This window comes from Rana temporaria, chromosome 8, assembly GCF_905171775.1.
Source record: "Rana temporaria chromosome 8, aRanTem1.1, whole genome shotgun sequence".
NCBI classification, from domain to species: Eukaryota; Metazoa; Chordata; class Amphibia; order Anura; family Ranidae; genus Rana; species Rana temporaria.
Window position 1 is genome coordinate 183,761,416 of NC_053496.1, and position 22,747 is coordinate 183,784,162.

General features: G+C 44.2%; 1 protein-coding gene across 1 annotated transcript; it reads right to left on the minus strand.

Moving 5' to 3' along the window:
- Positions 1–869: 869 nt before the first annotated feature.
- On the minus strand, positions 870–17,190 carry LOC120910605 (zinc finger protein 585B-like). Its single transcript, XM_040322361.1, has 5 exons — positions 15,625–17,190; positions 14,273–14,339; positions 7,622–7,822; positions 5,547–5,597; positions 870–2,815 (listed from the first exon to the last, which is right to left on the minus strand). Exons 1-5 carry the CDS (start codon positions 17,106–17,108, stop codon positions 1,049–1,051), a joined length of 3,570 nt encoding a protein of 1,189 aa, XP_040178295.1. The 5' UTR covers positions 17,109–17,190; the 3' UTR covers positions 870–1,048.
- Positions 17,191–22,747: the final 5,557 nt, after the last annotated feature.

Genomic DNA, 22,747 nt, shown 5'->3' on the forward strand with positions numbered 1-22,747 from the left:
CTATGTTAAGTATGGATGTCGTTCCCGCATCGAGTTTTTTAAATTTTACGTCGTTTGCGTAAGTCGTTCGAGAATAGGGCTGTACGTAAGTTACGTTCACGTCTAAAGCATTGACGGTTTGCGGTGTAATTTCCAGCATGCGCACTGGGATTTTTTCACGAACGGCGCATGCGCTGTTCGTAAAAAACGTCACATACGCAGGGTCACAGTTAATATATATAAAACACGCCCACAACATCCCCAGTTGAATTAGGCGGGCTTACGCCGACACACATACGTTAGGCCGCCGTAACTAAGGGCGCAAGTTGTTTCTGAATACGGAACTTGCGCCCATAGATAGACGCCCGCCCATAGATAGACAATTCTGAATCCGGGCCCATGAGTTTAAGAAAAAAAAACGTAATCTTCATTTTTTTCATTTGAATATATTTGCATTTTAATTACACAGATATAACATTTTACATCGGCTAATGCCGTATTTTTCACTTTCTCCCAGCAGGTGTCTCTCTCCAAGCAAATGAAGATTCTTGTACAGTGAATCCTCGGATTGCGAGTAATGCGGTCAACAAGCGTTTCGCAATACGAGCATTTTTTTTTTTTCAAAACCTGACTCGGTTTGCGAGTGTTGTCTCAGGATTCAGGCCACAGTGGTGTGCAGTACCGCATTTGGCCAGAGGTGCGGGGGCGCCGGAGGTGATCAGAGCCGATCGGAAATACTCCATTCCTGAGCATTTCCAAGTTCAGCCAAGCTGTCCCGAGCCTTTCCGCCCCCCCCCACCTCTGGCCACATGCGGTATTGCATGCCCTTGAAGTCAATGCGGAACAAATAATTTTTCTTTCCATTGACTTCTATGGGGAAACTCGCTTTGATATGCGAGTGCTTTGGATTATGAGCATTCTCCTGGAACGGATTATACTCGTAATCTGAGGTTCCACTGTATAGACGGATAACTACTGCACTGAAATAGCCAGTCCCGCACTCAGGGCAGGAATACGGCTTCTCCCCCGTGTGAGATCTTTGATGTCTGACAAGTTCTGATTTCCGTAGCTAACATTTCCCGCTCTCTGAACAGGCAAGCAGCTGTTTCTGCATACGGCATTTACTATGGTGTCTAGTAACATCAGGCCACCATAAAAAACGTTTCCCACACTCAGGACAGCAATATGGCTTCTCGCCAGTGTGACACCTCTGATGTATGTTAAGAGTGGACTTATGTGAAAAACATCTCCCGCATTTAGAGCAGGAATACGGCTTCTTCCTCGTGTGAGATTCTTGATGTTTATTAAGTTGAGATTTCAATGTATAAGATTTCCCGCACTCGGTGCAGGAATACGGCTTCTCCACCTTGTGAGATTTTTTATGTCTATTAAGATGAGACTTCTGTCTATAGCGTTTGCCACACTTGGAGCAAGAATACGGCTTCTCCTCCGTGTGCACTCTCTGATGAGTATAAAGCGAGAAATTCGTCGAGAAGCATTTCCCGCACTCAGGACAGGAATACGGCTTCTCACCTGTATGCGATCTTTGATGTACAGTAAGTGATGATTTCATTATAAAACATTTTCCACACTCAGGACAAGAATACGGTTTCTCCCCTGTGTGATGTCTATGATGTACAACAAGTCCTAATTTGCTTGAAAAACTTTTCCCGCACTCAGTACAGGGGTACTGCTTCTCACCTGTATGAGATCTTTGATGTTCAGCAAATGTTGATCGGCTTATAAAATTTTTCCCGCACTCAGAACAGAAATACGGCCTCTCCCCTGTGTGATGTCTTTGATGTACAACAAGTTGTAATCGGCCTGAAAAGCTTTTCCCGCACTCAGTACAGGTATACGGCTTCTCACCTGTATGAGATCTTTCATGTACAACAAGGTGTGATTTATTTATAAAACATTTTCTGCACTCGGGACAGGAATACAGCCTCTCCCCTGTGTGAGATCTTTTATGTACAGCAAGTGCCAATTTGCTTGTCAAGCATTTTCCGCACTCAGGACATAAATACTGCCTCTCCCCTGTGTGAGATCTTTTATGTTCAGCAAGTGCAAATTTGCTTGAAAAGCATTTCCCGCACTCAGGACATGAATACGGCCTCTCCCCTGTGTGAGATCTTTGATGTACAACACGTGCCCATCTACTTATAAAACATTTTTCGCACTCAGGGCAGGAATACGGCCTTTCCCCTGCGTGACATCTTTGATGTACAGCAAGTGTTGATTTGCTTGAAAAACATTTCCCGCACTCAGGACATATACACAGCTTCTCGCCTGTATGAGATTTTTGATGTGCTACAAGTTGCGATTTAGTCGCAAAACAATTCCCGCACTCAGGGCATGAATATGGCTTCTCGCCCGTGTGCAATCTGTAATGGGCGTCTAGTTTTGATTTATAAACAAAAATCTTCCCGCACTCATGGCAAGGATACAACGTCCCCCCTGTGTGAGTTCTCCGATGTATGGACAGATGTGCATTATATAGAAAGCATTTCCCGCACTCAGGACAGGAATGAAGATTTTTACCCTTGTGAGACATTTGATGTTCAGTAAGTCTTAATTCAGAGGGAAAACTTCCCCCACATTCAGCATAGGAGAATATCTGTTCCCCCTGAATCCCGGCCCCACCCTTCACAGTACGAGGTTGCTCAGAGTCAGAGGGATTCCATGGTCTATCCACACTGTGAAGTCCTCCATCCATAGTGGAGCTCATTGTCTTTTCTCCTCCACAATCTCCTGTAATGTCCTCATCTTCCATTTTACAACCTGGAGATAAAGTGAGACGATCCTTTGAGGGTTTCTCCATGGCGTGTCCTGGAAAAATAGAAAAACATCATCAATAGATATGAGAGGGTTAGTTCACTTCCATCAAGATTCAATCTGGATCAGGTAGATATGAGTGAGGAGATGTTCTCTGTGGAGGTCCCAACCAGCTCTGGGACTCCTCCCCCCATCAAAGAACCTTTGGTCCTCCTCCCAGATCACTTCTACATTTACACAGCCTTGTCAGAAGAGCAGGAACCTATGGGCGCTGGGAGGGGCGTGCTCTTTACTAGACATGTGCACACTGAAATATTATGTTTAGGAATTTCGTTTTCGTCTGAAAAATTAAATTTAGTTACTTCCGAAATTCATTTTTATTTCATTTTGTTTCGTTAAAAAAATGCATTTGTCCGAAAATCCGAATGAATTAAGGTCTAATCTGTCATTGAAGGCTTATGGTGTCGAATGTTCTAAGAAGATTCAACGAAGCAGCTAAACGGTGCAACGCCGCAATCGTATATTTCTGGTAGAATGCTTCGCCCACAAGCTATAGTAGAATTCGAATCTTGTATGACACTAGTAATAATTATATTTATTAATTATTATTACTAGTCAACCAACATTAGAATTCTTCTATAGCCTATGGGCCGAGCATTTGACCGGAAATGTCCACTCATGGCGATCGTATGTTTTTATCTGCTTCGTCGACTCTTCATGTCTCTATAATGTCTACTCTTTTCTCTATAATGTCGAATCTTTTCTCTCTATGTCGAATCTTTTCTCTCTATGTCGAATCTTCATGTCTCTATAATGTCAAATTTTTCTCTCTATGTCGAATCTTTTCTCTCTATGTCGAATTTTTTCTCTCTCTGTCGAATCTTTTTTCTCTCTGTGTAACAGGCGCTGCACGCCTGTTACTTGCTATAATGGGCGCCTTCAGCGCCGTAATGCGTTCCAGCCTGGAACGCATTACGGCGCACGCACAGTGACATCATCGCCCGGCGCCGTGATGCGTACCAGCCTGAAACGCGGAAGTGCGCCGCTATCCACGGCGCTCAATTGAATCAGTGCTATGCACTGCACCTGTCCACTTGCCTTAAAGGCATTCATCAAACGATCACTAGGCGTTCTATTATTGTTAGCCGTAGCTCGGCCAACGCTACAGAGAAGTGTGTCATTGCTCCCCATGCCGGAACACCGCTCAACTACTACTTTAATACCATCAACACATGCTACAACTTGGAGCCATTGCTGGGAACAACCCTTCAGACTTCCCTACTGAACATCCTTCACCACAGGATCCCTGCTACCTATACTGAAGTCAGTAAAACGGATAAGTAGCTATTCTGTTACTTGTAGTGCTATAGAAAGAACTGCTACTTATATACCAGCTATACAATTGCTATTGTCTATCATGTCTTCTGCTGCTCAACACATCTAGGATACTATTTTGTTATGGGACTGTCTGCTAAGGAATAAGTTAAAGGCACATCTGTACTCAAATACCCTGAGCTATATTCACCTCTCACATACAAATGATAGTTATTACTACAGCTCCAAATTAATATATGTACTCTCAAAGTACCTAAGCTATATTCACCTCTCACATACAATTGATAGTTATTACTACAGCTCCAAATTAATATATGTACTCTCAAAGTACCTGAGGTATATTGCCTCTCATACATTAATGTTAGTTGCCAGTACAACTTGTGTATTACTACATGAACACTTTCGGTTTCTGAGCTATATTGCCTCTCATATGCAATTATTACTTGTTACTACAACTCATATTTACTACGTGCTTGACAGAAGTATACATTACTTATAGGCCTTGTCCTAACTGTTTGAACATGTTCGCTCTAACTTTTCAGTGATTTTAAGAATGCTTAAAATCACTGCTCCCGAAAAAAACTGCAGTTTTTAAAACTTTTTTTTACATTGATACATGTCCCCTGGGGCAGGACCCGGGTCCCCAAACACTTTTTAGGACAATAACTTGCATATTAGCCTTTAAAATGAGCAGGTCTGTTGGTCTGTTCGCAGGTTTTGGTACGAACCGAACGGGGGGGGGGGGTGTTCGGCTCATCCCTAGTGAAGAATATCGAGTGCGATGTTGGACCTGATGTGTCGGTTAGGGGAGGAAGTTAGATGCTGGAGATCTCCTCACAAATTGAGTTGATTTTGCTTTGGAAATGGCTGCCGATCTCCTGAGCGGTAAGCAAGTTGGTGGGTGGGGCAGTGGTTGGTGAAGTAAGAAATTAAAGGTAGAAAAGAGTTGACTAGGTTTGGATGAGAATGTTGTAGTAGGTTTGTTTGGCAGTGTGGAGGCAGGAGTTGTATTTGAGAAGGGCAGATTTGCAGAGGGTAAAGTCTTGCAGGGATTGAGATTTACGCCACAGCTACGTCACTTGAGACTTCTGGTGTCATCTGTTGAGGGCTGGTATTGCATGTAGAAAGAGGAGCAAGTGTGTCCAAGGAGGATGACAGTGTGTTGTTGTAGATGGAAGTGGTTAGGTCTGGCCAGGACTAGGAGTGACACACAACCCAATACTCCAAGCTGAACCCCAGGACGGGTATCAGTACAGGGAGGGGACCATTATCAACCTATTATTGGCTGATATCACTCAGCTCCCGCCCAACTCTGGACCAATCAGTGTGCAGTAACAGAGCAGAGATAAGAGAAGAATATATTATGGCTCACCTGTGCTGATCTCTGTAGGAGTGTCCTCCTCTATGAATGTCCTCGTCATTCCAGCCTCCTCCATATATTGCTGATCATCCCTCACATACGTCTCTTCTACTTCACCCTCAACTTTTATGTTCATCAGATCTTCACCCTAAACCAACAGAATGTCAGCAAAAGAAAACGTTTCCGTACTTTCCGTATTCAAAAAACAGTCAGGTTATACTGCCGTAAACTGAAGGTTGAGACACTTGCAATCAGAAAAATTGTAAGCCTGCCCCCCATATAACTCCTCCTCTACCCAGCATGCCTTTGTTTTGTGGACAAGCAGTACCAAGGCCAAAAACATAAAATCACAAAGGCTTGGGACCTGTGTCCCTCAATGAACTCCAAAAATCTGGTTTTATGGTAAGTACAACAAGTTTATTTTCTTTCATGTCCATTGAGAGACGCCAGGAAGTCAGCTACAATCAGGACGTTCATAAGCAGTCCAACCAAGCCATGGACAACAGCCAGTGGTAGGCCCAAAAGAGACTGGGAACTCGGAACTATCAGAAAGAATAACTCCCAAATCTGAACGAGAGGAGACAAAGCGCCCAAAAAGAGAGGGGAAGCTGCCAATAACCGATGGAAGGCCACAGAGAACCTGGACAGAAAATATCACTGCCAAGGGGGGATGACTCCACCAAAAGGAATGCCAAGCCTCAAACAGAAAGAGGCTGTGAAACCAAAAACCCATCAAAACTGAAGGAACTAGAGAACTACCCGACAGGACGAGACCAACAACACGACATGGTCAACAGATAAAAATCTCAGGGACAAGTCCCCAGGAGAGCAGGTGCATAACCATAGTATAGAACATGATTCTAAGACTATCTAGACCCCCTCCTGGTCAAGTGAAACCTCCATAACTAGGATGAGTAAGGCTGACACGTCACGTAGGTGGGCGTGGCAACGCATTTCAGGGCAGGTAGGACCACCTCTTTGTCAAACCAAAAAGGACTAAAAAAAACAAAAAAGGACTATTCGGTTTGATAAAGGGGCAGTCCTACCTGCCGGTGTCGTGTGATGTCAACTCATTTGATCCCAGCCAAGGAGACTGGAGCCCGGCGTGGCCAGAGGAGACATCCCCAAAGACCTGCATGTCACAGCTGCCTGCTTGTGCTCCAAGGTGGACAACAGCGACCACACAATGGCGACTTCCTTGCAAAGATCTTAAGCCCTCCAGCCGCGTCCCTGACAATCTCTGCAACACCATACGGCACCCCAGAGGGCTCCACCAGTATCAGAACACATGTTGCTTAACCCTCTCCATCACGTGAGTGCATTTTTATCCCTTCCTTCTCTGCTTAACCGTCTCCATCCTGTGAGTGCATTTTTATCCCTTCCTAATCCGCTTAACCTTCTCCATCCTGTGAGTGCATTTTTATCCCTTCCTAATCCGCTTAACCTTCTCCATCCTGTGAGTGCATTTTTATCCCTTCGTAATCCGCTTAACCTTCTCCATCCTGTGAGTGCATTTTTATCCCTTCTTATCTACTTAACCTTCTCCATCCTGTGAGTGCATTTTTATCCCTTCTTATCTACTTAACCTTCTCCATCCTGTGAGTGCATTTTTATACCTACCTTATCTGCTTAACCTTCTCCATCCTGTGAGTGCATTTTTATCCTTTCTTATCTACTTAACCTTCTCCATCCTGTGAGTGCATTTTTATACCTACCTTATCTGGTTAACCTTCTCCATCCTGTGAGTGCATTTTTATCCCTTCCTTATCTACTTAACCTTCTCCATCCTGTGAGTGCATTTTTATACCTTCCTTATCTGCTTAACCTTCTCCACCCTGTGAGTGCATTTTTATCCCTTCCTTATCTGCTTAACCTTCTCCATCCTGTGAGTGCATTTTTATCCCTTCCTTCTCTGCTTAACCTTCTCCATCCTGTGAGTGCATTTTTATCCCTTCCTTATCTGCATTTTGATCACACTCTACACTTGTAGGAACAAACAGACAAGGGTGCCAGCTTCCATGTGCCGTAAGTTTTCGGATGACCTTGCCTAAGGAGCTACACACATCTACAGTGTTCTCAAAGAGACCTCTACCCAACTTTCCACCCTAACCCTAAACTCCCTTATTTTGCTTGTCTATAAATCATAGCTAAGAAATATCATTCATCATCTACCTGATAACGTTTTGCGTAGTTGTGATCTCTCGGTGTGGAATACCAGGAATACAGAGGACGGGGACATCTCTCTGGTGGTGGGTTTTTGTAGCTTGATGATGCCACCATGTTGGTCTGGAACAAGTATTTGAGAAACTCCGACTCCTCCCTCACCCCATCGGCCTCCTCATACTCTTCTTTTACAGCAATATTATTTTCACCCTGAATATATAATAAAACATTCACTGTAACAAACATGCTTGTGAATAAATTATAATTACCAATAATTGTTAATATTCTACCTGATAATGTTTTGCGTAGTTGTGATCTTCCTGTGTGGAATCCCGGGAATAGAGAGGACGTGGACACCTCTCTGGGGTGTTCCTGTCATTAGGTGGCTCCATCAGATCCTTGTGTCCTTCAGAAAGCTCCTTCATCACTCCATACTCCTCATCCTCCTCTTTATACTCTTCTTTAACCTCAACTTTAGACTCTCTCAGGTTTCCATTCTGAATATATAATAAAAATGACATCAATGGTAACAATGCAGATAATGTACAGATCCTAATGATACTATCAGTGATTGTTCCTCATCTACCTGATGATGGTGAGGGATGGTGTGACCTTCCTGTGTGGAATCCCGGGAATACAGAGGACGGGGACATCTCTCTGGTGGGTTCCCATTACTGGATCCATCTGTAGGAAACACACACACTGACTGAATACATTGTTTCTATGTGTTTATCAGATGATGGGGGGTCTAGGTGGAGCCTCCGTACTGCTCTCTCCTTTACAATAAAGTCTCCTCTTACCCGGTGATGTGAGGGGCGGCTGATTCTCCATCATGGCGTCCTTGTAGAGATCCTTGTGTCCTTCTAAATACTCCCACTCCTCCATGGAGAAATAGACAGTGACATCCTGACACCTTATAGGAACCTGACACACACAATGATACCGTCACCATCCAGACACACCCCTTGTCTGTTACTGGATAATGCAAACATGTTCAGTATGGCCTCAGATAAACAAAATAGCTAATCTTAAAAGTGTACCATCATCCAAGTTGATATATAGAAAAGGGGCGGGGACAAGGGACAGTGGCTAAGGCTGATCCTCTGAAATTCCCTCCCCCCAAAAGGGGCGATTGATGGACTCTCGGTACGGGGTAAGAAATGACATACATATAAAATAAATAATATATTTTATTATATAAAATTGTTGAACAAAGAATACATGATAAAAATTGGAAAAGCAGGACCTCAGGGATACCCCCGGGCAATTCTGTAATTACAAATATATAGACTGGTCTATGCCTCGACTAGTTTCGCGGTATAACCGCTTCCTCAAGAGAACCAATCTATAAAGCAAATGAATACAATTATAATTCAACAATAGCCATAATAATACAGTACAGTAAAAAAGGGAATAATACAGAGGGAAATAGCTTACCCATAATTAGGTGGTAATGTGTGGGCGGACTAGGCCAAAGCTGCGGCCTCGCCTAAAGGCAAAAGAAAATCTGCGAGGCCGCGGCTTTGGCCGAAGCCACGGACGCGCCTAAAAAACCCTGCCTGCAGCTCGCTGCGATCCTGGAAAAGGCGGCGAGCTGCGTGCAAGGTTTTTTAGGCAAGGCCGTGGCTTCGGCCCAGTCTGCGGCCTTTTCCCAGGATCGCGGTGGACTAGGCCAAAGCCGCGGCCTCACCTAAAAACTTAGGATCAGTGCGGTGTCCATGAGGAAAAAAAAAAAACTTGATTTGTATTGTTAATCAAGTTTTTTTTTTTTTAATCGCATATTTTTGTTTTACCTAAAATCACCCAGCTCTAATCCGTGTTTCTGTACTGTGTCTCTCTAGCATGTGCCATACCCGGTCCTGTAGTGATGAGGAGATCATCAGGAGGAACCACAGAGCTCTGGGGAAGACCAGGCGATTGGAACTCCCTGGTCATGTCGTTTCCTGAAGAGGACTTCAGCCAGAATTGGAGCTTTGCGTTTCCGTACTATGTTCCTGTACTGCGTCTTTCTGTGTGCCATTCATATGAATGCTCCGAATAGCGAAACATGATGACATTGGCGAAATTCAAATCAAATTTTACATCGAATCCCAGTCGAATTCGCTGCACAAGCCCTTCCCCACTCAGCGAGCAGAGAGGGACTTGTTATCTGCCGGCTCAGCGGACAGATCTCCCGTTGAGCTGGTGGAAGCTGGTGGACTCTTGAGCGACGGAGTCCGCCTAGTGTGGAAGAGGTCTTACAGTTTATTTGGGTTTGACATTTGGTCAAACTTTTCTGATTTACAGTATTAGGCCCGGATTCACAGACAGCGGCGCACATTTATGCCGCCGTAGCGTATCTCCTGTACGCTACGCCGACGCAGAGAGGCAAGCACTGAATTCACAAAGCCAGTGCTGCCAAAACTGCGCTGGGTTTCCTAGGCGTAAGCCGGCGTAGGTGGAAGTGGGCGTGAGCCATGCAAATAAGGCGTGACCCCATGCAAATGATGGGCCGAGCGCCAGACAGATACTTATAACGAACGGCGCATGCGCCGTCCCGTGGACGCATCCCAGTGCGCATGCTCAGAATCACGTCGGAACTACTCCCTAAGATACGTCGGATCACTGCCTATGGCGTGAACGTAACCTACGCCTAGTCATATTCACGTCCTACGTAAACTACGTAAAATACGCCGGCTTGTGTTCTCTGGTGCAGCCCTTTGCATTGATTCTGCAGAGTTACACCTCCTTTATGGGGCATAACTTTACGCCGGACGTATGACTTTACGCGCACTGCGTCGGACGTACGTACGTTCGTGAATATCTCCCTCATTTGCATATGTGAATAGAAAATCAATGGGAGCGCCAAATACGTGCAGAGTAAATATGCGCCCACTCTACGCCGGCAAGTTACGTCGGTCGGATGAAGCCTGTTTTTAGGCGTATCTTAGTTTGTGGGCCCGGCGCATAGAAGATATGACGGCGCATATTTGCACTTGCACGGCGTATCTGGAGATACGTCGGCGCAAGTGCTTTGTGAATCCGGGCCTTAGTATTTTTCGTTGAATACGTAAAATCATCTGAAATCTGAGGAAATACTGGAGTCTGGGTTCAGACTATTGCGATGTGTGAACCAACGGGATTCCAGTGCCTTTTCCCGCATCGCATTTCCCTTGCAGACGGTTCACACTGCCCTCTGCGAACCGCTGCGGGTCTCAGATCAGTGGTGCGCCAAGAACAGGAGAGTTGCGGGAATCGGTAAAGGCCTAGACTGGGTTAAAGTGACCTCTTGCAACGAGAGGTCCACAACACTTGCCATTAAGATTCATCATCGCAACCCTTGTGGACATTCTTTTTCGTTTTTTTTAGTGCAACTCTATAACTCAATTCAAAGTTAATGGCACCCCCAGATCGGTTCACAGATTGCAGCGTGGACTGTGAATTTGGACAGATATCGGATCGCATGGGTGTGAACATTCCAGGCTCCTGCACCTTTTCCGTGCGAATCCAGTGCGAGTTCAGCCATACAACTGTACATCAGACTGCAAAGAGGGGAATTTTAACGGGCAAAGATGGACAGAGGGATTTGGTTCCTAACAATAGACAGAGATGAGAGATATGATAAAATGACATCTTATTACCTCCTCTGCTGCCAGTTCCAGCAATGTCTTCTCTCTAAATCTTGCTATCTCGCCTCTCGGCCAGATCTTCCTATTTTTACATTACTTCCTGTCTTTACCTGACATCACTTCCTGTCTTTCATAGAGACTTCCTGTCTGGGTAAAAGTGAGATCACCACCTTGTGGAGCTCAGAGGAACTGCAGCCCTAAGAAACGTCGTCTTGTAATGTGAACTCGGCTTTGTGCTGTGAGTGTATGTACAGATACTCGTCGTTTAACGACTTACCTGTTTAATTGAGGACTCTGACTTACGATCAGCTCTCCCCACCCTAACAACACTCTATAATCATTGTATTGTACAGTTACAGTACAGAATTTTCATTTTTGTTCTGTACTTATGCAAATGAAAACAACGTTATCAACCTGGAGTTATGTGTTTAGACTTTATTTTCATGCTACAGTACAGTAGTTAAGAACGCTTAAAATATTGATTACTTGTGATTTCTCGTTTAACAATCAACTTGTTTAACGACCTGGTCGTTGGAACAGAACCTGGTCGCTAAGTGAGGAGTACCTGTACTGTATATAATTATAGATCGCATCATATTCATTTCTTTGCAAAGGGGGTATAAACAGGGCCGCCATCAGGGGGGTACAGGCAGTACAAGGGGCCCGGATGGCCCCCAGGGCCTCAGATGGCAACCCCCCTTTTTTTTATAATTTTTTTTATAAAAAAAATATATATTTTTATTTTATTTTTAAGGGGCAATTTTTTTTTTTTAGGGGTCTGGCGCTCGGCTCATCATTTGCATGGGGTCACGCCTCATTTGCATGGCTCACACCCACTTCCACCTACGCCGGCTTACGCCTAGGAAACCCAGCGCAGTTTTGGCAGCACTGGCTTTGTGAATACAGTGCTTGCCTCTCTGCGCTGCGTCGGCATAGCGTAAAGCAGATTCGCTACGGCGGCATAAATATGCGCCACTGTATGTGAATCCGGGCATATATATATATATATATATATATATATATATACACACACATACACACACATCAACACATCATTCCAGTGTGGTTGCACAGTGAGTCTGATTAGTACAGCTCAGACTAGGGTTCTCGGTCTCCCTGTGCTCCTATTAGATACTTTTCCAACCTCCCCAAGGGATTTTGGGTTCCACAGGCCCCCTGCCCAAAGTGACTCCCGTCACATCCGCCCCACCTTTCAATGCATGTCACTCGCCTCAGGTGAAAGATGTGCACACTGCCCGCGTCACATATCCCAGGAGACATAGCCTTTGATTGAGAAAAGGGGGGCGGGCCTGTCAGCGCGCTATCGTGCCGACATAGCCTGGTGATGACGTCACAGGGAAATATGGTGCCACTAGACCGATCGCTGCCAGAAGAGAAGGGGCTCTCAGCTGGACTGCACTGGATCTGCTGGGTAGATGAGTATCAAAAGTTAGCAGAACTCACCACCAGGAAGGGAAGTCTTTAAAAAAAAAAAAAATAAATTAGGGGGTGGAGGGTAAAGTTCTGCTTTAAAAACTAAAACCTACAGGATGGGTCTTACTTGTAGTGTTAGAAAAAGCAATAAAAAGGAAAAGAAAGGGACATTCCATTATACAAATCTGAAGGCACTATGGGAGATGTTGATGGTTTCATTGATGAGAATGTAGTTGGTGTTCCAGAAACATGGCTTGATTCCTCACAAGACTGGGCTGTTTGTATTCATGCTGATCATCTTGTTTAGAGGGACATGGTCCATAGAAAACATGGAGGAGGGTTTTTCTTTGTTAGATGTGATATGAAAGTGAGGAAGAAATAGGATCTTGTGGTTGGAGATGTGGTTGGTGTTCCAGAAACACGGCTTGACTCCTCACAAGACTGGGCTGTTTGTATTAATGCCGATCTTCTTGTTTAAAAGGGATACGAGACACAACAGAGATGGAGGGGAGGAGTGTTTCTCTATGTTAGATTTGATGTGAAAGTAAGGAAAAAAGATGATCTTGTGGTTATGGTTGGTGTTCCAGAAACACGGCTTGACTCCTCACATCACAAGACTGGGCTGTTTGTATTAAAAATGATCCTCTTGTTTAGAGGGACATAGAAAAGATGGAGGGGGGTTTCTCTATGTTAGATGTGAAAGTGAAGAAGAAAGAGGATCTTGTGGTTGGAGATGTGGTTGGTGTTCCAGAAACACGGCTTGACTCCTCACAAGACTGGGCTGTTTGTATTCCTGCTGATCCTCTTGTTTAGAGGGACACGGGACATAGAAAAGATGGAGGGGGGTTTCTCTATGTTAGATGTGATGTGAAAGTGAAGAAGAAAGATGATCTTGTGGTTGGTGATCCAGAAACACGGCTTGACTCCTCACAAGACTGGGCTGTTTGTATTCATGCTGATCTTCTTGTTTAGAGGGATACGAGACATAACAAAGATGGAGGGGAGTTTCTCAATGTTAGATTTGATGTGAAAATGAGGAAGAAAGATGATCTTGTGGTTGGAGGTGGTGATGTTGCGGAAGAGGAATAACGGGAGGAATGATAGACGGGTCTATGAACTGATGGACTTATCATTGGAATCTACTACAGACGTCCTGAGATTTATGAGAAGGGGGAGAGTCGGCTGTTCCAACAACTGCAAGCCGGTAAAACCAAAACTACTAAGACAGAAGATTAAGACTAAATATAAAACCTACAGGATGGGCCTTACTTGTAGTGTTAGAAAAAGGAAAAGAGAAGAAGATTTCATTTATACAGATCTGAAAACTTAGTTGGTGATCCAGAAACACGGCTTGACTCCTCACAAGACTGGGCTGTTTATATTCATGCCGATCCTCTTGTTTAGAGGGACACGGTACATAGAAAAGATGGAGGAGGGCTTCTCTATGTTAGATGTGATTTGAAAGTGAGAAAGAAAGATGATCTTGTGGTTGGAGGTGGTGATGTGGTTAGAGGTGGTGATGTGGATGGAGGTGGTGATGGTGCGGAGGAGGAATTACGGGAGGAATGATAGACGGGTCTATGAACTGATGGACTTATCATTGGAGTCTACTACAGACGTCCTGAGATTTATGAGAAGGGGGAGGAGTCGGCTGTTCCAACAAGTACAAGCCGGTAAAACCAAAACTACTAAGACACAAGATTAAGACTAAAACTAAAACCTACAGGATGGGCCTTACTTGTAGTGTTAGAAAAAGGAATAAAGGAAAAGAAAACAACATTTCATCATACAGATCTGAAGGCCAACTTTATCAATCAACTTACAAAGAATATCATGAGTTTAGGAAAGGAAATATTTAATCGTAATTTGTTTCATATTAACAAACGTGTCAATATATTCACAATTTTATTGCATAAATTAAACATTTTACATCAGCTAAGGCCGTATTTTGCAGGGGGCTCTCTCCAAGCAAATGAAGACAAGTTCCGCTTTCCGTAGCCAACATTTCCCGCTCTCATGCCGCGTACACACGATCATTTTTCGGGTTGTAAAAAATTAAGTTTTTTTTTTTATGTGAGTGAGAGACTTGTAAAGCGCAACACATGCGAACTGAATCACCTCTGGGCGCTGTATCCATTTCATGGGTAAGGAAGGAACCCCTTGACCTCAGAAGAGATGGGTTTTAATCTTTCTCCTGAAGGCCAAGTGGTCCGACTCCAGTGGGATGGTGGTTGGTAGTGCATTCCACAGGCGGGGTCCTTGGACTGCAAATCTTCGATCTCCTTTGGACTTGTATCTGGCTTTGGGTATCTGGAGGAGGTTTTGATTGGTGGATCGCAGAATGCGATTGGGGTTATGCGCTTTAACCCCAATTAAAAACGACCGTGTGTGGGCTTCAGAGCATTTTTCGGGGTTCTGAAAAACGGGCAAATTTTTTTTCGAACATGCTCTATTTTTTCAAAACGTTTTTAACGTTGTCGTTTTTCGGGTTGTAAAAAATGGTCGTGTGTGGGCTTTAACGACGTGAAAAATCCGCGCATGCTCAGAAGCAAGTTAGGAGACGGGAGCGCTTGTTCTGGTAAAACTACCGTTCGTAATGGAGTAAGCACATTCATCACGCTTTAACAGACAGAAAAGCCCTAATCGTCTTTTACTAACACGAAATCAGCTAAAGCAGCCCCAAGGGTGGCGTCATCCGAATGGAACTTCCCCTTTATAGGGCCGTTGTACGTGTTGTACGTTATCGCGCTTTGCTAGAGCATTTTTTTTTCACGATCGTGTGTAGGCAAGGCCGTTTTAATGATCGGGTTGTTTTTTTCTAGAGCCTGAAAAACGTCGTTTTTTACAACCCGAAAAATGATCGTGTGTACGCGGCATGAGACCATGGAAGAAGCCGTTTCTGCATACGGCATTTAATATGGTGTCTAGTAACATCAACCCACCGTGAAAAACTTTTTCCACACTCAGGACTGCAATATGGCTGTCCCGGGTGTGACACTTCTGTGACACCTCTGATGTCTGTTAAGAGTGGACTTATGTGAAAAACTTTTCCCACATTTAGAGCAGGAATACGGCTTCTCCCTCGTGTGAGATCGTTGATGTCTATTAAGTTGAGATTTCAGTTTATAGGAGTTCCCGCACTCAGAGCAGGAATACGGCTTCTCCCCCGTGTGAAATTGTTGATGGCTTTTAAGTTGATATTTTTGGCTATAACATATGCCGCACTCAGAGCAGGAATACGGCTTCTCGCCCGTGTGCTCTCTTTGATGACGAATAAGCAAACAATTCCTCACAAAGCATTTCCCACACTCAGCACAGGAATACGGCTTCTCGCCTGTATGAGATCTTTGATGTAGAACAAGTTGTGAGTTATGTGAAAAACATTTCCCGCATTCAGGGCATGAATATGGCTTCTCACCTGTGTGGGATTTGGAATGTTGCTTTAGTAGTGATAAATCAACAAACTGTTTCCCGCATTTAAGGCAGGAATACGACTTCTTAACATTGTGATATCTCTGATGGCTGATCAAATGTGCTTTACTTATAAAACATTTCCCGCACTCAGGGCATGAAAATGGCTTCTCACCCGTGTGGGATCTGTAATGAAGCTTTAGTTGTGATAAATAAACACACCGTTTCCCGCACTCAAGGCAGGAATACACCTTCTTAGCTTTGTGATAGCTCTTATGTCTGACCAATTGTGCTTTACTTAGAAAACATTTCCCGCACTCAGGACAGGAAAACGGCTTCTCGCCTGTATGAACTCTTTGATGTAGAACAAGTTGTGATTTATGTGAAAAACATTTCCTGCACTCAGGGCATGAATATGGCTTCTCACCCGTGTGGGATCTGGAAGGTTGCTTTAGTTGTGATAAATGAACAAACTGTTTCCCGCACTCAAGGCCGGAATACGACTTCTTAACACTGTGAAATCTCAGATGGCTGGCTAAATGTGCTTTACTTATAAAACATTTCCTGCACACAAGGCATGAATATGGCTTCTCACCCGTGTGGGATCTGTAATGTAGCTTTAGTTGTGATGTATAAACAAACTGTTTCCCGCACTTAAGGCAGGAATATGCCTTCTTAGCTTTGTGATAGCTCTGATGTCTGACCAATTGTGCTTTACTTAGAAAACTTTTTCCGCACTCAGAACAGGAAAGAAGGTCCTTCGGCTTGTGAGTTTCCTGATGTATAAAAAGAACTAAACCTGAGCTAAAACGTTCCCCACATTCAGGACAGGGAAATGTCTCCTCCCCCTGAATTCCGGCCCCACCCCTCACAGTACGAGGTTGCTCAGAGTCGGAGGGATTCCATGGTCTATCCACACTGTGAAGTCCTACGTCCATAGTGGAGCTCATTGTCTTTTCTCCTCCACAATCTCCTGTGATGTCCTCATCTTCCATTCTACAACCTGGAGATAAAGTGAGACGATCCTTTGAGGGTTTCTCCATGGCGGGTCCTGGAAAAATAGAAAAACGTCGTCAATATATCTCAGAGGGTTAGTTCACTTCCATCAAAATTCCATCTGGATCAGGACTGTCTTATTAGCATCATGGGCCCCTGGGCAAAGTAATGGACTGGGGCCCCGTGCCGGATGATAGAATTAAACATATATGCAATATTATTTTGGGGCCCCCATACACCTAGGGCCCCTGGGCAGTGCCCATGCATTAAGACAGCCCTGTTCTTGATCAGGTAGATATGAGTGAGGAGATGTTCTCTGTGGAGGTCCCAACCATCTGGGACTCTTCCCTCCATCAAAAAACCTTTGGTCCTCCTCCCTGGGTCATGTGATCTCTGATAAACAAGAGGGTCAAAGTTCAGACTTGCTGCCCCTTTACCATAGAACAAGTGACCATAGGCCTAGGCTTCTGGCGATATGCAGCACTGGAGGGAGCTTGCAGTATTTTCTCCTAGAAAGATAAGTGTTTCAGTCTTTCTGTTACACCTTACTTGTCATCCCAACAAGACTGGTAATATTTTATGGTAACATTTATCTAGAAGTCTTCTGGAAGAAGAGGGACCGACCAAAGAAAGGCTCAATCTGTGTTATCATATCTGTGCTACTGTAACTAGGAGTGACACACAACCTAATACTGCCAGCTGAACCCCAGGACGGGTATCAGTACAGGGAGGGGACCATCATCAACCTATTATTGGCTGATATCACCCAACTCCCACCCTACTCTGGACCAATCAGTGTGCAGTAACAGAGCAGAGATAAGAGAAGAATATATTATGGGTCACCTGTGCTGATCTCTGTAGGAGTGTCCTCCTCTATGAATGTCCTCGTCATTCCAGCCTCCTCCGTATATTGCTGATCATCCCTCATATACGTCTCTTCTACGTCACACTCAACTTTCATAATCAGATCTTCACCTTCAACTTCAACGTTAATCAGATCTTCACCTTCAACTTCAACGTTCATCAGATCTTCACCCTAAACCAACAGAATGGCAGCAAAAGAAAAGGTTTACATACTGTATTCAAAAACAGTCCGTTTATACTGCCGCCTACTGGAGGTTAAGACGTCCAAAAGCAGTAAATCCGAGGGGTGGACAACAGCCAGTGGTAGGCCTATAAGGGACTGGGAACTCAGGATTATCAGAAAGAATAACCCCCATTATGAATCCGTGGGGAGACAAAGCCCCCTACAAGACGGGAAGCTTCTAATGACCAATGGAAGGCCACAGAGAATCAACCAGGACAGAAAAGATCACTGCCAAGGGTGATGACTCCACCCGAAGGAACACTGAGCCTCAACCAGCAAGTGGTTGTGAAAACCAAAAACCCATCAAAACTGATGGAACTCTGGAACTACCCAACAGGACGAGACAAACAACAGAATATGGTTAAGAGATACAAATCTTAGGGACAAGTCCATAGTAGAGCAGGTGCCTGACCATAGTATAGCACATGATTCTAAGACTATCTACACTCCTCCCCGTCCAGTGAAACCTCCATGACTAGGATGAATAGGGCTGTCACAAGGGTGGGTGTGGTTACGTGTTTCAGGGCACGTAGGACCACCCCTTTGTCAAGCCAAAGAGGACTAAAGGAAAAAAAAAAAAAGAGGGGGGGAGGGACGGGACTGTCCTACGTGCCCTGAAACTCATTACTACAACCACCCACCCACGTAAAGTGTGACGTCACAGTCTAACTCATCCGATCCCAGCCAAGGAGACCCGAGCCCGGTGCGGCCAGAGGAGACGTCCCAGAAGACCTGCATCTCACCATTGCCTGCTTGAGCTCCAAAGTGGACAACAGCGACCACACGCTGGCAGCTTCCTTGAGAAGCTCTAAATCCCTCCAGCCGCATTCCTGCTGATCTCTTTAACACGGCATGGCTCCTCAGAAGGCTCCACCCGTATTGGAACACATGTTGCTTAACCCTCTCCATCCTGTGAGTACAGTTTTATCCCTTTCTGATCTACTTAACCCTCTCCATCCTGTGAGTGCATTTTTATTCCTTTCTGATCTACTTAACCCTCTACATCCTGTAAGTGCATTTTTATCCCTTTCTGATCTGCTTAACCCTCTCCATCCTGTGAGTGCATTTTTATCCCTTTCTGATCTACTTAAGCCTCTTCATCCTGTGAGTGCATTTTTATCCCTTTCTGATCTTCTTAACCCTCTCCATCCTGTGAGTTCATTTTTATTCCTTTCTGATCTGCTTAACCCTCTCCATCCTGTGAGTGCATTTTTTATCCCTTTCTGATCTGCTTAACCCTCTCCATCCTGTGAGTGCATTTGTATCCCTTTCTGATCTTCTTAACCCTCTCCATGCTGTGAGTGCATTTTTATCCCTTTCTGATCTTCTTAACCCTTTCCAATCCTGTGAGTGCATTTTTATCCCTTTCTGATCTTCTTAACCCTTTCCATCCTGTGAGTGCATTTTTATCCCTTTCTGATCTGCTTAACCCTCTACATCCTGTGATTGCATTTTTATCCCTTTCTGATCTGCTTAACCCTCTACATCCTGTAAGTGCATTTTTATCCCTTTCTGATCTGCTTAACCCTCTCCATCCTGTGAGTGCATTTTTATCCCTTTCTGATCTGCTTAACCCTCTCCATCCTGTGAGTGCATGTTTATCCCTTTCTGATCTGCTTAAGACTCTTCATCCTGTGAGTGCATTTTTATCCCTTTCTGATCTTCTTAACCCTCTCCATCCTGTGAGTTAATTTTTATTCCTTTCTGATCTGCTTAACCCTCTCCATCCTGTGAGTGCATTTTTATCCCTTTCTGATCTGCTTAACCCTCTCCATCCTGTGAGTGCATTTGTATCCCTTTCTGATCTACTTAAGCCTCTTCATCCTGTGAGTGAATTTTTATCCCTTTCTGATCTTCTTAACCCTCTCCATCCTGTGAGTGCATTTGTATCCCTTTCTGATCTGCTTAACCCTCTCCATCCTGTGAGTGCATTTTTATCCCTTTCTGATCTTCTTAACCCTCTCCATCCTGTGAGTGCATTTTTATCCCTTTCTGATCTACTTAACCCTCTCCATCCTGTGAGTGCATTTTTATCCCTTTCTGATCTTCTTAACCCTCTCCATCCTGTGAGTGCATTTTTATCCCTTTCTGATCTGCTTAACCCTCTCCATCCTGTGAGTGCATTTTTATCCCTTTCTGATCTGCTTAACCCTCTACATCCTGTAAGTGCATTTTTATCCCTTTCTGATCTGCTTAACCCTCTCCATCCTGTGAGTGCATTTTTATCCCTTTCTGATCTGCTTAACCCTCTCCATCCTGTTAGTGCATTTTTATCCCTTCCTTATCTGCATTCCGATCACCCTCTAAACTTGGAAACCGGCACCCTTATCTTACATGTGCCACAAGACCTTGCCTAAGGAGCTACACACATCTACAGTGCTCTTAAAGAGACTCTTAAAGAGACCTCCACCCAACTTTCCACCCTAACCCTAAACTCCCCTGTAATTAAAAACAATGCCAAAGCTTTCCCTTATTCTGTCATAGCTACCAAATATCATTCATCATCTACCTGATAAGGTTTTGCATAGTTGTGATCTTCCTGTGTGGAATCCCGGGAATACAGAGGACAGGGACATCTCTCTGGTGGGTTTCTGTAGCTGGATGACACCACCATGCGTGTCTGGAACCGGTGTCTAAGAAACTCTGACATATCCGTCACCCCATCAACCTCCTCGTACTCTTCTTTTACAACAATATTATTTTCACCCTGAATATACAATAAAACATTCACTATAACAAACATGCTTGTGACTAAATTATAATTAAAAAATAATTGTTAATATTCTACCTGATAATGTTTTGCGTAGTTGTGATCTTCCTGTGTGGAATCCCCGGAATAGAGAGGACGGGGACATCTCTCTGGTGGGTTTCTGGTATTACGTGGCCCCATCATGAAAACCTTATACAGATCCACGTTTCCTTCAAAAAACTCCTTCATCGCCCTATCTTGCTCATCCACCTTTTTAAACTCTTCTTGAGCATTAACTTCAGAATCTCTCAGGTTTCCACTCTGAATATATAATACAAATGACATCAATGGTAACAATGCAGATAATGTACAGATCCTAATGATACTATCAGTGATTGTTCCTCATCTACCTGATGATGGTGAGGGATGGTGTGACCTTCCTGTGTGGAATCCCGAGAATACAGAGGACGGGGACATCTCTCTGGTGGGTTTCTGGTATTACGTGGCCCCATCATGAAATCCTTATACAGATCCGCGTCTCCTTCAAAAAACTCCTTCATTGCCCTCCTATACTGCTCATCCATCTTTTTAGACTCTTCTTGAGCATCAACTTCTGAATCTCCCAGGATTCCACTCTGAATATATAATACAAATGACATCAATGGTAACAATGCAGATAATGTACAGATCCTAATGATACTATCAGTGATTGTTCCTCATCTACCTGATGATGGTGGGGGATGGTGTGATCTTCCTGTGTGGAATCCAGGGAATACAGAGGATGGGGACATCCCTCTAGGGGGGTCCTGTCATTAGGTGGCTCCATCATATCCTTGTGTCCTTCAGAAAGCTTCTCTATCACACTAAACTCCTCATCCTCCTCTTTTACCTCAACTTCAGAATCTCTCAGGTTTCCACTCTGAATATATAAAAAAATGACATCAATGGTAATAATGCAGATAATGTACAGATCCTAATGATACTACCAGTGATTGTTCCTCATCTACCTGATGATGGTGGGGGATGGTGTGACCTTCCTGTGTGGAATCCCGGGAATACAGAGGACGGGGACATCTCTCTGGTGGGTTCCCGGTATTAGGTGGTTCAATTGTGACATCCGCTTGTCCTTCCAAAAACTCTGTCATCACACCAGACTGCTCATCCCCCTCTATAGGCTCTTCTTTAACAAGATTATCATCTCTGAGGTTTCCACTCTGAATATACAATAGGAAATTAATTTTAATAAACAAGCTTATGTATAAATCATAACTACCAATAATTGTTCCTCATCTACCTGATGATGGTGGGGGATGGTGTGACCTTCCTGTGTGGAATCCCGGGAATACAGAGGACTGGGAGATCTCTCTGGTGGGTTTATGTTGCTAGGTGGATCCATCATATTCTTGTGTCCATCTGAAGGTTCCTCCACCACATCATCTTCCTCCTCTTTATACTCTACTTGTATACTGATATTTATATCCTTTATGTTTTCATTGGTGATCTATAAGGAAACATTCATTGTGACACATATGCTTGAATAAAAATCATAACTACCGATAATTGTTCATCACCTACCTGATCATGTTGTACGTTGTCATTCTCTTCATGTGTGTCCATCATGACGTCCTTGTAGAGATCCTTGTGTCCTTCTAAATACTCCCACTCCTCCATGGAGAAATAGACAGTGACATCCTGACACCTTATAGGAACCTGACACACACAATGATACAGTCACCATACAGACACACCCCTTGTCTGTTACTGGATAATGTCCCAGAATTCCCAGAATCCTCCTCACCTCTCCTGTCAGCAGCTCCATCATCTTCTTGGTGACTTCTAGAATCTTCTCTATGTTGTGTCTCTCAGGTTTTAAGGAGTCACATGGAGGCACTGTGATGGTCATATGATCA